Here is a 16873-nt window from a genome sequence, read left to right as displayed (position 1 = left end):
TAATATGCGGAATCGAGTTTTTGACATCTATGGAATCGAGTTTCTAACATATGTGGAACATAGATATGTTGTTGTTTCGATTCGTGATTCTAATATATTTGGAATCAAGTTTTTAAAATATATAAATTAGAGATCCATGCCAGTTTGAGATTGAGATTTACAATAATATGGGCTATGGAATGCGTTTGACGATCCCTACCAGGAATCAAGATTTCATTTTTATGGACAAGGAAGCCACAAGCACATCTTGAGCCTCATCAACTGTAGAACCTATATTGGATGCTCTTGTTAGAAGGTTCCCATATTTTAAAGTGATTGTGTTGACTATTGAACTTATGGTCATTTTATACAAAAGACAAGTGTTCCTAAATTGTGATTTTGACTTCATTATTATAAAGATAAAATAGGATTATGTCTACACCATGGTTTTACTTTTAATTGTATGTGTTGTATTTACCAATTATATTTTAAATTTAAAGTAAAGACCATCCAGAGTGGCACAAGTAAAATAATGAAACCCTATAACCACTAGAAGCATTCAAAGGAAGATTTCTACTCTAATTGACATGGAATCAAGATTTAATCCTCGCTAGAATCCATATTCGATATATTTTGGAACGTCTACCCACAATTAATGGGTTCAATTTTTCAAAGATGTGTTGGATTGAGATTCCGAAATTAAGGAATCAAGTTTCCTTGGTTTCGATAAATGGTTTCTAAAGATGTGTTGAATCGAGATTTTGAATTTAAGGAATCTAGTTTCCTTGGTTCCAAAAAAAGGTTTCTAAAAATGTGTCAAATCGAGATTCCAAAATTAAGGAATCGAGTTTCCTTTGTTCCGAAAAACGGTTCCGTGGAGATGCCTTAACGAAAATGCGGAATCAGGTTTCAGAACCAAAAACACAAGGTCGGTGGAGAGATTCCGTAACTATGGTCCAAACCTTTAGAGCTGATAATGGAATAGAAAATGTAAACAAGAACATTACCCAATATCTGCGAGAAAATGGGATAATCCATCAGACCTTCTGTCTTGCAATAACACAACAAAACGGTTTTGCAGAGGAAAGAAATAGATATCATCCTTCAAATCATAAGAAGTTTGATGATTTTCATGCATGTTCCTCGAACTTTTGGTCTTTTACTCATGTTGGGTTACCAACATAAAAACATATTGTCCACTGTCAATTGTTCGTCATTATAGTCCTATTGAAAAATTAACTGAGAAAGCACTTTATTTGTCTCATATGCGTGTCTTTGGATATACATGTTTTGTACACCTTGATTAAACTACTAGGGGCTAGTTGGGTGCATGCTCAGCGAAGTGTATTTTCTTGGGTTATTCTGTTATTCAAAAGGGGTGTAAGTGCTATGACTCCAAGAAGAAAAAATATTGTGTTGAGACGTGACCTTTCGTGAAAACATTAGTTATTTTCAAATGAATTCCAATCTCCATCTCATCTATATCTTCCGATTGCCATATGAAAAATAAAAAAGTGTGCCATCCTTTTGAACTTTTTGTTTCTTATACTTCTCTTTGTTTCTTGTATTGGTCTTTTCTTTCTTCTATTGCTTCTGTCATAGATCCCACAACTTTTGATAAAGCCATGGAAAAATCCAAATTGGAGAAGAGCAACAAAAGAAGAAATTCAGGCTCTTAAAAAATGGTATAAGGTATAGTGGAACTCCCCTCCAAAAAGAGGGTGATAGGGAGCTGATGGGTTTTCAAGCTCTTGCCTAAGCCTGATGGAAGCATTGAATGGTACAAGACTGACTTGTAGCTTTCATCAAGAGACTTTTGCATCTATTGCCAAGATTGCAACCATCCGGGTTCTGCTATTGGTTGCTGCTTGTAGAAGGTGGTCTCTCTTCCAATTGGATTTCAAAGATGCTTTCCTTCTTAGAGACATAGAAGAGAAAATATATATGAATGTCCACTTTCCCTAGGCTCTGAAGCCTCCTGAAAGGTTTGTTCGCTGAAAGGGGCTCTTTATGGCATCAAGCAGTCATTATGAGCATGTTTGATCAATTTAGTAAAACCATGATTGCTATTGGATTCCATAGGAACAATTCTGATTACTCCCCCTTTGCAAAGAGGACACCTCAAGATACTACTCTTCTTCTTGTTATGTTAAATTTTTTTGTGGTAACAAGGTTTGGTATTGCTAGCATATTCTCCCTTAAGATACATCTTCACCAAGAATTTGACATCAAGGACTTAGGGCCGGTTAAGTACTTCCTTGGTATTGAAGCGTTGGGGTATGTGGCCATTTAAAGGACTTATGAGAGTATGTAAAACTATGATTATAGTGATGTGATAGCTCAAATGGGAGTACGGTCTGGTGAGAATCAAGGATTGCAATCCTGAGGGACCAAAGGAGGCATTTTTTATGCTATGACTCACTCGGGTTTTGACGAGCTAGGCCGAGTTGATGTCTAAAACCCTTAGCCCTAGGCATATGCCACAACCGAGAAAGCTTTGTAGGGTCATCCCTTGATGAGGTCGAAGAGATCCCCAGGGTGGTTAGCCAGGGGACTGTGTGACCTTTGTATGCAATTAGCTAGCCTGAGGGGACAAAGGACCAAAATCCTAATCATTGCCAACATAACTTTGCTGGGAAGCAGCCCCTTGAGGCATGTTGTGTACATGTGCTGAAGAGATGACTCGCTACACTACTGAGATAGTGTGTGAGGGTCCTATGCGATAGTGTGCAAAATGCAACATGGACTTAGCTCAGAAAGGAACTTGAAATCCATGGGCTATGTGTTCTCTTCATTTTTGATGGACCCAAGCAAGAACCCCTGTGATAGACCGAGGGTCATTGGCTCCATTAGGTTAGCTTGAGAAGATGACTATAGTTCACAATTGCTAGCATAGATGGAGTGACTTAGTGAATTCGCATGATCCTTTACCTGGAGGATCCAATTCCCATTGAATTATTCTTAAATATGTTTTATTTGAATTATGTAAGATTAAAATGAATTATTAAAATGCTTTGTATATTTTATTTTATCAAAAAGAATTTTTTGATAGTTAAAATTGACTTTTCAGGTTTCTACAACTATAAAGCTATTTAAAATTGCTTAAAAGAGTTCTTAATATTAATTTATTAATTTTAAAATTATTAGGGGCATGTGATGCCGTGTTTGGAATAGGGCCCATCACATGGAGGGTGGGGCATGGTGCGCACTTGGTTCCGATAGGACCTCCATGCCCCACCTTGTTCTCTCACTCTCTTTGGTTACTTGTCCATAGTCTTCTAGATGGAAGTCAAAGATTTTGGAAATATTATGGTTAAGAGATTGATTGAGAGAGAGGAAGGTTTGATTGATTCCAATTTTAGTAAGTCATTTCATAACTTGAGAGTTTTGGAGACTATATTGTATTTTCTTAAAATCTAATATTTGATGGAAATGGGTTAAAACTGAAAGATAATGGTTCCATAACCTTCCCTTTATAAGCATGATGCCTGATTTAGGGAATGGTAACTGATATCTATTCACCCCGTAAGTCTCCTTAAACAATGGTTTGGTGAAGATTAAGTCTCAATAAGATGGCAAACTCTAGATCCTGGACACCCTAGTTTGTAATTATAAATACCCCTTTAGGGGTGGCCTAGACACAATTCTCTTCACACCTCTCTCTCTCTCTCTCTCTCTCTCTCTCTCTCTCTCTTCCCTCCCTAGGCTGCATGCCCTACCTCTCTCTCTTTTTCTCTCTTCTCATCTTCTCTCGCTCTCCTAGGGTCTATAGGGGTGCCACGCCCCAAGGAACAAATAAAGGGGTGGCACACCCAAAGGTGTAGGATCTAGGTAGATAGTGGCCCTATCCAATGGTTGTGTGTTGGCTCATGCTCTCATATCTTTAGATTAGGGTTTTCCTTGGCTTCCCATTTGTGAGGCAAAGTGAAAAGACCTCAATCCTGCGCCATCGGTGTTGGAGATCTAGAGTGGAGTGTAATAAGTACTTGGGGGTAACCCTTGGCAAGGTAATATGTTATTTTACAGTTTCATGTTTCTTGATTTGCTTTTGAGTATTGTATCATGACTTTGTTGAATAACAAAAATTTTGGCATGCAAGTGAGGATCCTAGGTTGTATTAGGATTTTATTTTTATGGATTAAAGATGTATTTTGGACACTTAAAGTGTTCTAGCTGGTATGAATATAAGAAAGTAAAGAAAATTTTTAACTGTATATACTTGGTTATATCACGTTGTTCACCTTTCAAGTAGGAACTTGCAAGCAAGGGAAATCTATTCTCATAGTGCAAGTATTCCCTTGATCTTTTACAAGAAACCAGGAAAACATTGGTTAAACCTCTTATCCATGCACTTGATCAGTAACAATTTTAGGAGACGTCCTTGGTGATGTGGACATGTACTAGAGACTGGTTGGTTGCCTCATTTATATGCGGCCAACTGGGTCTGCCATTTTATGCAAAGCACTACAATCTTCACATATAGAGGTAGTTACACTTGTTTTCAGAAATCTCTAATGTTGTCGTGGTAAGGGGCTTTCAGGCATAATTCTTCCCTTAATTTATGAGGCTACAGTTGCCCAGCTGATGGAATCACATATGGAGTCCAATACTAAGAAGTTCTTGCTTATAGATAATCCGAAACCTTAAATTGTTTGGATTGTGGAACTTCTTTCTTGATAATTTCTGGCTTGGTTCCGAGTGGTTTGGTGTGCGATTCTTGAAAGTTTGGAATCTATTCGGAGTTGATGGGACAACGATTCCAAGGTAAGAATCTCGATTCCTATTGGACTGGAGCGCGATTCTGAAATGGTAGGAATCTTGCTTCACATGATATGCATTGTAAAGACAATGATTCCGACTAAAGGAATCATCTGGCCACCCACAATTCCATGATTCTGATTCCTAAGACGATTTGGAATCATAGGCGTTTCCAACAACTATAGGCTATTGCACCATGGTGGGGAAGATTTGGTTATGTGGAGAAGCAAAAGGAGTATAGACACACTGACCAGTGTAAAAGCATAATATCACCCCATATGTAAACTTTTATGTCCACGATTGCTCCTAAATGATTTGGTAGTGTGCATCACATCGCCTATATCCATCCACTGTGACGACCAAGCTATTATCTCCATCACCGCTAATATCATTTCCCATGAAAAGACAACATATTGAGGTTGATTTTCATTTACCCAGGAAAAGGGGCAGCCAAAATGATATCCACTCCTTTTATTAGGATTGAAAATGAATTAGCTGATATTTGTATCCAGGCAGCCCTTGAGCAAGTTTGGCATGCATGAAATCCATGCACTAATTTGATGGGGAGTGTGGAGAGTGAGTATGTTTGATATGTATTCTATATGTGTAGTTCTAAGGGCACATGTGGGATTTTAGAATATTCTAGTACTGATTTTATTATTAATTAGGACTGATTAGTCCTATTGAAAATTCTATAGGGCAATGTTGTCCAACTTATTTTGTGTATAATTACACTTGAGACAACCTAGGATTTGTCTTTTGGCCCCAACGTACTTTCCTCTTCTCTCTTAACATGCTCTCTCTCTCTCTCTCTCTCTCTCTCTCGTCTTCTTGCAGCCATTGTTTCTTTTCGTTCTTATAAATCCAGGCCCACTAACGTTTCACGTAAGGCCTTGTTATGAGGCCCTTCTGAAGAATCATCAACTTCCTGTTCGACCTGCTGTGGCAGTCGCAATGGCTCCATTGAAGAAAAAAGAATACTACTTGATGTGTGGTCTAAGTGGGCTGTGCGGGACTTGGTTAGGCTTGAATACCAAGGGATTTTGTCCTGGAGCCCCTGGTTACGATTCTACAACACCTCCTGTCATATCCACTCTGCCAAACCTTTCCCTTCCATCCCAAACCCAGTGCCCAAAGAAAATAGGACTCTGACTTCACACATCTTATGCCTTTTTCCTATCTAGAACGTTAACTGAAGTTACCCACTGTCAGACGCATAAGCTACTATGGGTTAAACCCATCAGATACTTGCCATGGGACAAGTTTCCTTATCTAACCGCTATCATCCCATCCTCTAGTCGGAGCAGTAGGTGACTAAAATGGATAGGGAAGAATGCTCAGTGGACTGAGATGGCGTGCTCATATGGAGATCATTACATGGAAACGGTGGAGGAAAAAAGGTTTACCAGGGCTGAGGTCGATAACACTAGACACTCATGTGCAGACAGAAGTAATGCTATTAACAGAGTTTTTTACGATGACTGCTGTAGAAAAAAGGATGGAAAAAGAAATGGTTGCGGGAAAAACTGCTGTAGGACAAAAGGAAGGGTCATGGGAAGAGAACTGTAAAATCGTTCCTTAGACACCAACTATGATCACACAAATCCGCCATCCCTGGCCAAGAAGTGTAACCCAAATGAATGTCAGGTTAAGATCCTCAAGGAATATGCGAGGATTAGGCCCTCATCTCAAACAAAGGTCCATACAAAATTTTTTTTGTAACTACAACCTGACATTCTGTTGGTTGTAGGAATCAAGAAGGCTCACCTTTGGGGGAAATCTGAAGTATATGGGGCAGAAAGCCAGTTGAATAGTGTGCTAAGGCGGCAAGCAGAAACTTGGGTGGCATATGGACTGTCTAGAATCCAAGCTCTTACTGAGGAGAGTCAGTGCATATTGCATAATACTCTGTCTTGAGCATATTCACATCTGTCGCCAGCAACTCCAATCGTTGCAGCAGGTTATGGGATTAATAGACCTGCTTTGCGAGTTGCTTTTGGGGAGGAATTGGACTATTTGGCAGATCCACAACTCCCTTGTTTGTTGAGGGGCAGTTTAAATGTCCCTCTGTTATCAACTGAGAAAAAACAGGGTTGGCTGCATCACTGCAAGTGCTGAAAGGTTTTTTTATTGCTTTTGTTAATGGACATGGGCTCATAGACATCCCACTTTCAGGTGCACAAGTCACCTGGTAGAACCGCTCTGCCAATCCGATCCTAACTAAATTATACAGGTTTCTGGTCTTTGCCGGAGTGGGAGTCACTTTGTTTTATTACTCCAATCCAGAGCATTACCAAAACTGGCCTCCGTTCGATGTTATTATTTTGTTTTGCTTGACTCTACCCTTATGCTCGACGGTGACCTGAACCCTTCAATCTGACCTAATGTGGTTAGAGAAGGTTTTGCCAAAACATATCAGAGAATAGTGGGAGTCTTTCTTGGTCTGCACAAAGTTTAGATTCTGCATGGAACTCCAAATGTTGAAAGAGAAAATAAAAAGTGTGACCCGCACACCTTTAGTCATTTCCAGTCAAGGAAAACATGACTGCTGGAAGAAATCCACAAACTTGAACTCATAGAAGAAAGGAGAAGCCTCAATGCCGATGAACATGCGGAGAGAGTTAGAGCTAAAGAGGAGTTCCAATCTGCCTTAAAATAAGAAATATTTTCTGCATGCAGAGGTCTATAGTACAGTCGATCAAGGAGGGAGAGACGCAAAATTCTTCAACAAAATTGCAACCAAGAATGCTAGTAGCTCTAACACATCTCGAAGACTGGTAAAGAAGTTGATGAACAGCCTCAATTGGAACATATAACTTAATTTTTTTTTAAGCAGCTGTTGCTCCACCAGAATAATGCACCTAGACTTCAAAGGGGTTGGGTTTAAAGGGATCTTGGAAGCAAATACATCAGCTTGAGAAACCTTTTGAACCAAAAAACAAAAATCAGAGCATTGTCATAGCTTTGGAGAATTGGGTCCCTGGACTGGATGAGTTCCCCATGGCCTTCTACCAAGACTTCTGGGACCTAGTAGAAGAGGAGGTAGGGCAGATGGTAGCTGGATTCCTCTCTGAGCTGCCATAAACAAGAGCATGAATGCCACCCTCAAGACCCTAATTCCCAAGTTTGATGACACAGATGAAATTAGGGATCTCAGAGCCATTGGTTTCATCAGTGGTTCTTACATATTCATCGCTTAGATCTTAGTGAGGGAGGTAATCAGCAGGTGTTATATCACAGTCACAGGGTGTGTTTGTCAAAGGGAGGCATATACTAGATGGCGCTTTGCTTGGTCATGAGTGTCTGTATGCTCTTCACAAGGCACACAATTAGGTATTATATGCAAGATTGGTTTTGAAAAAGCTGATGATCATGTTGAACAGAGAATCTTGGACAACATTATGGAACTAATGAGCTTTGGTAAGGCATGAATCAAAGAATGTATGTCATTTGCTGACTCCTCTATCCTAATCAATAGTGAATCTTGCGGGTTCTTCCCAAGCACAAGGGCAATTTGTCAAGAGGTCCCGCTTTCGCCTATCCTACTTGCAAATGTCACAGAATCCATCTGTACCAGGCTTATTGAAGTGACTGCAAATTACTGTTGTAGAGGATTCCAAGCAGAGCCCATGGAAACATCTGCAGTACATGAATGATACACTGGCATCTTTTGAGCCATCCATACAACAACTAGGTGTCCTATGGTTATTTCTCAGGTGCTAGCACGTAGCTACATGCCTTGGTTAAATATGAAGACGTCCTTTTCAATTGGGATTGGGGTAGATGAATAGAGGATGAATCTTTTGTTCAAGTGTATTTGATATGGAACAGAGAATCATCATCGTAAGAGCCTTTTCCCAACTAATTGGAGTCGGTTACATGAATCCTGATTCACTATTATGCTCTATTAAGGGCCATGCCATCAGTGGGGCCATAAGTCCCCATATCTTTTCTCACTATTTTCAACTATGTCCTTTTGGGCCTACCCAATGTTCAAAAAGGCATTGGCCCACCTAGGCAGTTTGGACTTTGGGCTGCCTAGGCGCTAAGGCGGCCGGCCAAACCTAAAGGCAGCCTATGTTGGCTTTCTCTAAAAGTTGGATCCCCCACACCTCCCCCCATATATACTATATAGTAATAATTACGAATTAATACTAATTTTTAGTTTACCAATAAATAATAATTACTATTACATGCGAAAAGCATCTTTGATAAATTTATTATATATACTATATAGTAATAATTAGGAATTAATACTATTTTTTAGTATACCAATAAATAATAATTACTATTACATGCAAAAAGCATTTTTGATAAATTAATAATTCTCAATTAATACTATTTTTTGGTTTACCAATAGATTAATAATTTACTGTTACATACAAAGCATTTTCGCTAAGTAGCATAAAAAGTCGAATCCTTCTATATATTAATTAACACTTAATTTGATACTATTTTTTGGTTAACTAATAAATTGATAATTACGAATTAATACCATTTTTTGGTTTACCAATAAATTAATAATTACTATTACATGCAAAAAGCCCTTTTGATAAATTAATAATTGGTTAATTATGAATTAATTTTATTTTTTGGTTTATCAATAAATTAATAATTACTGTTACATGCAAAACGACAAGTGGCATAAAGTCTAATCCTTCCATATATTAATTAAAATTGAATTAATATTTTTTTCGTTTACCAATAAATTAACAATTACGAATTAATACTATTTTTTAGTGTAGGGCAAGGTGGCACCTAGGCGCCTGCCTTTTACACCGCCTAGGCGGGCGCCTAGCGAAAGCCACCTAGTCCATGACTAGGCATTTTTTCAAAAACTGCCGCCTAGGCAACTGGGCGGCCGTTCGTTCATTGGGCCTACCCCTTGTCTTTTTTGAGCCTTCCACTTGAATTAACTTGCACATCCTAACAGGTGTTGTATTGGGTCTGTGCAGCACGTGGCCAGCCCACCTAAGTCTATTTTCTCTCATCTTATCACCTATTGGTACTGCATCCAAATTCTCCTGAATGTATTCATTCCGAAGTCTACCCCTTCTTGTCATGCCACTCATCCATCTCAAATTATCATCTTAGCTACACTCATTCTATTTGTATGTTGTTTCTTGATTGCCCAACATTTCGCCCCATAAAATAATGCTGGTCTCACAGCTGTCCTATAGAACTTGTCCTTCAACTTCATTGGTATGTGGCAATCACATAAAATTATGATTTTACGTCCACTTCGCTCACCCAACTCCAATTATATGTTCGACATCTTCCTCAATCTCTCCATTTTCTTAGATTATCGACTCAAGATATCGAAACTGGGCTCTTTTTGGTATTTCTTGGCCGTCAATCTTAACTACTTCCTCGTTCTACTCCTATTATTACTAAACTTGCATTCCATGTACTGTCTTAGTCTAGCTAATTTTAAAACCTTTAAAACATCCCTCAAAAGTTGATATGGAAAAGACAATGTGCGTGGCAAATACCGTGGACTTGCTCTATGCATTGTCAATACCTTGTGAGAAACTTTGGGATCTGGTGATTGACAGATCTGAGAGGCAATATGCGACATGGATGAGTAGATTGCTAAATTCATAATCCAAAATGTGAATGAATTCGAGCAGAATTCCTCTGGAAAGGTTCTTCTAAAGAGGAGAAGTTCAACCTGGTCAGATGGAACTTCTGTGGATAAATGTCATCAAAGAGAACTATGGCTCAAGCCAATATGTTTGAAGAGTTGAAAAATGTCACGGTGGTCCAATAAATGTTAAGTGTATGGAGTAGTATAAACGCCGTATATGAAGACTTCATAAGACCGATAAGATTCGGTGCTGTAATGGGAGGCAATTTTCTGGAGTGATCTATGGATTGGACAGAGCACACTGGCTATGCGTTCTCCATGGTTGGCAGCCACAACCAGTGCATTCAAATTTTGATAGCCGACCTATATCTATCAAAGCAAGAATAAGGTGGTGTGTGTCCAATTTTCTGAGGGCAACTCAAAAGACGTAGAGATTGAGTACCTGCGTAGACTATTGATAGAACTCCAGGCAACATTTATTTCCCAAAAACTTGGAAGATTCAATCATTTAGCTGTTTGTCAGTGGAGGTATATTTTTGCTAAGTCGCTTTACTCATGTAGTTCAGGGGAATGAATGCTATGCCTATATCAAACACAGAGCATGGAAGCTTTGAACACACCGGGAGCCCAATTTGTGTGGTTGGCCATTCTAGACAAGGTGCTAAAGATGGACCTTCTCCAGCACCTATGAATGGCAAGCCGTAATTGCTGCATTACGTGCCAAGGTGAAGAAGAAAAGGTTGTGCAGTTGTTAATTGCTTATTCGCTTCTTAGATATGATCAGTTCGCTTTTATGTGGATATGGCCATCCTTTGTGGAAAACCTACTTTGGCAGTGGTTCTCTGCTCGCCTCCATCTCAAGGGCTTCAAACGTTGGAGGCTCTGTATAGCTGGTTTTTACGGTTTCTGTGGCAAGAATATAACTGTCGAATCTTTTGACGAACATCCAGGGAGGGACCAGCCATGATAGATGATATAAAAACCTGATTATTTCATGGACTCTCTCTAAGAAGAATTGTGGGGCTATTCAGCCATAAATCTGTACACCAGTGGTAGACTATTGCATGGAGCTCTCAACCAAGAAGGGAAACACAACCATCCAAAAAGGAAAAAACAAGGGCATGAAACTAACATCAATAAAATTTCCTTGGGCAATCTAGGTCCGGCAGGACTAGGGCGTATGCCTCATTTTTTATGAATTTTTAGGTTGTATGTCTCATTATCACCAAGTTAACATTGCCCTCAGCTACTCGGTCTTGCTGGTGCCTGTGACTCAAGTGAATCTGAAGCCCTAGCTCTACTGATAGGCATCCGTTTTTTCGCCAAAATGGAATTCTGAGAAGGAGGAAGGGGACTTAGAAAATGCCATTGCATGTGTCGAGAGGGAAATCTCTTTTCCTTCTCTTCTATGAGATTTCTCAATTTTACACAGGCCCAGACATAGTTTGCTCACATGTCTGACGAGTATCCAACTCGTTAGCAAATTCTCTCGTATGATGAGCTGTTCAGCGCAGAGAAATGGTAATCACACAGGCAAGCCCCTAGTACTAGTTCCAGTCGTGCTGATTTATGTAGTCAGGACTTAGGAGACAGTTTTGTAATTGCTCAGATACTGTCTGTCCATTTCTGTAAGCAGACAGTAAAAAAAAGACATCAAATTAGTATTAATTAAAAAAATGCTTAGAGAGTTTGTCATGGGTGGCACCGCAATTTTCTAAAGACTCTGGCGCTGTCTCTTACTATTAAGATGCAGAACTTAATTTTTCAGAGATCTTCAATCCACATGGGTGGTTTTGGGAAAGCTTAACTGAGTTTGCTCATATGTTCAAACCTTGATTTCCTTGACCAGGCGAGAATTGGCTTTTGATACCGTTTCAAGACTAGTATAGACTGGATATCTGACGAACAAATTTTGTCAATGACATCGATGCTCACTTTTAGATACGGCTAAGACACACCTACTTTTAGTTTCTAGTATACCTGTAGGCATAGTAATATGCCATGACAATGATATACATCAACTGAGATTTATGCATGGGTAACTAAAATGTATTATGATGTGCTATGAGAAACAATAACTTGTCATGAGATCTTATAGTTAGGTCATCTAAGAAACTTCGGATGCAATTATATCATCAAACTTGACTGTCAATTTATATATATATATATATATATATATATATATATATATATATATATATATATATATATGTATATATATATATATATAGATAGGAAAAGTCTTAAAAACGCCTATAGGCGAATTGCTACAGTGTTTTGCCCCTGTCACAGACCCCGTCATGGACATGCTATGTCTATGATGGTTTTGCCTAAGAATCGCCACGGACCTACGGGAGCCGTGGCGGTCCCCATATATGTTTTGCATAAAAAAAATCCCTCCACGAATATGCTATATCCGCGATGGACCTTCATGGACATGCTACGTCCGTGACAGTCTTTAATCCACGCTGTCCGAAAAAATCAGACGGCATCAATCCTATGGGTTTTTCGGACGGCACCGAGCCTTTGGGAGAAAATGAACAATATTTTCACCCATAGGTTCGATGCCCTCTGATTTTTTTGGACAGCGTGGATAAATTGACCGCACCGGACAGACTATGTAATGGACATAGCCTGTTCGGTGCAGTTGATTTTTCACTCAAAAAACTCAAGAAACCACAATTGCTCTTAGGGCGAAACACTATTCATTTTCGTCCTATGGCATTTTTAAGACTTTTCCTCTATATATATATATATATATATATGAAAAGTATACATTGAGACTATTTACCTTTGGTACAAGGTGATCACATTTAATCTTGAACATTAGATGCGAAATTGGATGGATGTATTTATTTCATTAACCAAGCTCAAACTTAAAAAAAAAAATTCTCGAACTTTGTGACACACTTAAGCTAACAGATTTCACATTGGAGGTTTACAAGTAAATGTGACTTCCTTGTATTAAAGGTAAATGGTTTATATATGTATATATATACATATATTCAATGTAAGATGATGAACACCAGATTTTTACAAAAAGAGATTGAAGAAAACATTGAGAACATTAGTAAGTGACAATCTTCTTGGAGTTCCCACTGGGTTCTTCTCATGTTAGGACCTTAGGGGCCTTGTGGAAAATTTACACGCAGCCTATCAACGCCATCCGCATACTTGATATCATCATCATCATCATCATCATCATCATCATAACCTTTTTCCAATTAATCTAATCAAGGTCCGTTATGCTGCTCTATTAATGGTCATACCCTCAGTGAGGCTATAAGTTCCCATATCTTTTTGGACTACTTCGAACCACATCCTTTTGGGCCTACCCATTTCCTTTTTCAGTCCTTCCACTTGAACTAACTCGCATCTCCTAACAGGTGCTGTCATTGGTCAGTGCCACACATGGCCAGCCCACTAAAATCTACTCTCTCTCATCTTATCGCCTATTGGTGCCACACCTAAATTCTCCTAAATGGATTCATTTTGAATTCTATCCCTTCTTGTCTTGCCACTCATCCATCTCAACATTCTCATCTCAGCTACACTAATTCTTTTATCCGTCCAACATTCTGCCCCATAGAGTAAAGTTGTCTTATAGAACTTGCCCTTTAGCATGTGACGATCACATAAATTCCAGTTACACATCTCCACTTCGCCCACCTAGGTCCAATTTTGTGTGTGACATCTTCCTCAATCTCTCTATTTTCTTGGATTATCGACCCAAGATATCAAAAGTTAGCATCTTTTTTTGTTTCACTTTATTATTGGATTGAAAAGGTTGCTAATGAGTCTTTGATCCTAATACCAAAAAGATTGGGTATATCGAGCCAGTCTCTAGTAGACTACCAATTCCTTGTTGTTCTCTGATGGATGTTTTTTTTTTTGAGAGAAGTTCTCTGAAGGATGTTACTGAATAGAGTTGCTTTTTAGCATGAAATCGATACATGCTCACGTATCAATGGGGCTATTTCGCGCTCATAACATGTCTGATATCCTTAGCTTGTCTGCCTTAAATAAGGAATGAAGAGTTTTGCATTTATACTGAGTATATTATTCTCTTTGATCGATTGTCTGATAGCTTTGAAATTTTTGTAAATGGAAAAGGCAGATTTACATTGTAGTTGTTCATGACTCATGCCTGTGGAATGCAGTATACATCTTTGAATGGCTTACTCCCTACGTGGTGTATGATTATTTGCCGGTTCATACTCTGGTTTTGAGTTTACTGACACTGTTTCTGTCACAGGCACGCCTGAAAGAGATCCACACTAGCTTGCTGCATAAACACTTACAACGTCTGGAGCAACCTATAGCAAATGAACCTCAGATCTTGGATGAATATCATGATTTAAGTTCAAAAGAGGAAGAAACTGCACGAGAGGTGGAAGGCACGTAATCTGTTTTCCCACCTTTGCAAAAGTTTGACTTTTAGAATGCCTTGTTATTTGCTGCTTTCAGTGAAAATTACTGATATGGTCCATGTGTAGATATTCGGCCGTACTCCCCGCTGCCTGTGGCAGAGGAACCGGCGTATGAGCTCGAGGAAGAGCCCGGCTCGTTTTCCCCTGAATTATTGCATGGAAATGACGAGGATGAAGGAATAGACCCAAAAGAGGACATGGCTGAGCTGGTGAATACATTTCTAGAGCTCACATATATTCCAATAAAAAGAACTTTGTTGTATTCTCTATGTAAGGCCAAGTTGTGATATTAGATCTACCAAGTCGCATGAATTTTGTGTTACTTGCAAAAATATGGATAAAAATTGACCAATTAGATTTTCTGAAATAATGGAAGTTTAAGTTAGCTGACCAACCTACATTAAGCTGATTTTGTGCAACCATCTTTCTTGAATTAAAAAACTCGAAAAAAGTCAACTTTTATTATAAAGAGAAGGATGCCAACCAATGTGTGGCTCACCAAATGTCAAGACACCTAGATCGTAGCTCTCTGAATATGCATGATGATATAAATATTAGGGATTTAGCAAACGTGTTATGTTGAACATAGGTTTTGTTAAGAATTTTTAAGTTCACCACTTTCTGAATACCCTTATTGTTGCGTGGATTACCTTTTTTTTTTTTGGTGCTGTTTGATGTTAAAAATAATACCCAAACAGGAACGGAGTCGTGCTGCTGTTTTAGAAGAGCATCAAAGGCGGCTCCAAGAAGCGGCCACTGCAAGGGCCTCTGGCTTGCCTGACAATGATACAGAGCTTACACCTCAAGAGAGGGAGCTTGCTGTGAATTCCATGGGGAAAGATGATGGAGACTTCGCATTAGGGCCTGGTGCTGAAGTCAACCTGGAATCACAGGTGTGCATATATGACTTTAAGCAGTATTTCCCTTCCTTCAAAGACCTTTCTGAGGTCCTGATAGTAAATAACTAATCCTTCATGCTTTGTAGGTATATTGGTGGCACGATAAATATCGTCCGAGAAAGCCCAAGTACTTCAACCGTGTCCACACTGGATATGAGTGGAACAAATATAACCAGACGCATTATGATCATGATAACCCTCCTCCAAAGATTGTTCAGGGTTATAAGTTCAATATATTTTACCCTGATCTAGTGGACAAAACAAAGGCACCTGTCTACACCATAGAGAAGGATGGAAGCAGTGGAGAGACATGCCTTATTAGGTTCCATGCGGGGCCACCATATGAAGACATTGTATGTGACTCTCTCTCTATTGTGGTTTGTTTTTTAGGTCTCCCTCTCCCTCAGATTATCAGTTTCGTATCGTGATTACTTTACTTTCTCTCTCTCTCTACCAGTTGAGATGTTCAGATTGTGATTCTGGCTGTTTTGTTCAATAGGCCTTCAGAATAGTGAACAAGGAGTGGGAGTATTCTCACAAAAAAGGTTTCAAGTGCACCTTTGAACGTGGCATATTGCATGTTTATTTCAACTTCAAACGCTATAGATATCGAAGATAAGGAGAAAAGTGGGCATCTAAGGCTGAGCAAAATATTCATGTACCCGATCCCAACAGAGCATATATCTTTTGTGAAGCAGTCACCGTATGTTTCGATGTGCTAATAATGGTCTCAGGAAAAACGTTTGGTATTTTAAAACCCTCCAGTACTGGGATTGCTTCCAAGGATTGGGAGCATGTTCTTAGCTATTCATTACATGGTGAAAGCACGTATGCATCTATGTTCTAAAGCTTTGTAGCTCTTTTATGCCACATTGCAGCTACTGCTTTCCTTTTTCTTTGTACAACAGAAATTTCTGCATTTGTCTGGTTGGGTTGTGGGTAAACATACTTGTTTCTTTATGACTAATGAGATTTGCGCGAATCCAATACTAAGTTATGGCCATTGCAGAAACTCTCATTCTCATCAATTTCTCATATGTGCTGGTGCGTTGATGATCAATGGTGCTCAAGAGTATGAGTTTTTCATTTATTAGTTCAGCTCGCCATCAGTGAGTTTTTCATTTATTAGCAGCTCGTCATCAGAACAGCAAAGTTTCCAAATGAACGACTTCTACGCATATTGTCAGCAGTTAGGACCAATGGTTTAAAAAACGGATCGG

General features: G+C 39.1%; 1 protein-coding gene across 1 annotated transcript in view; it reads left to right on the top strand.

Annotated features, from left to right (window-relative positions):
* LOC18444957 (cactus-binding carboxy-terminal, cactin) overlaps positions 1-16665 on the top strand; it is a 43045-nt gene extending 26380 nt beyond the window's left edge. The window contains exons 9-13 of the mRNA XM_006855112.4: positions 14580-14721; positions 14821-14963; positions 15453-15647; positions 15740-16006; positions 16153-16665. Of these exons, the coding sequence (XP_006855174.1) occupies positions 14580-14721; positions 14821-14963; positions 15453-15647; positions 15740-16006; positions 16153-16272 (867 nt within the window). The 3' untranslated portion in view covers positions 16273-16665. The remainder of the gene's footprint in view (positions 1-14579; positions 14722-14820; positions 14964-15452; positions 15648-15739; positions 16007-16152) is intronic.
* The last annotated feature ends 208 nt before the right edge of the window (positions 16666-16873 follow it).

Source organism: Amborella trichopoda, chromosome 13 (genome assembly GCF_054954075.1).
Source record: "Amborella trichopoda isolate Santa Cruz 75 chromosome 13, AtrichopodaSantaCruz75HAP2 v2.0, whole genome shotgun sequence".
Lineage (NCBI taxonomy): Eukaryota > Viridiplantae > Streptophyta > Magnoliopsida > Amborellales > Amborellaceae > Amborella > Amborella trichopoda.
Note: the sequence above shows the minus strand (reverse complement) of the source record. Positions and strands in the feature narration are given on the sequence as shown.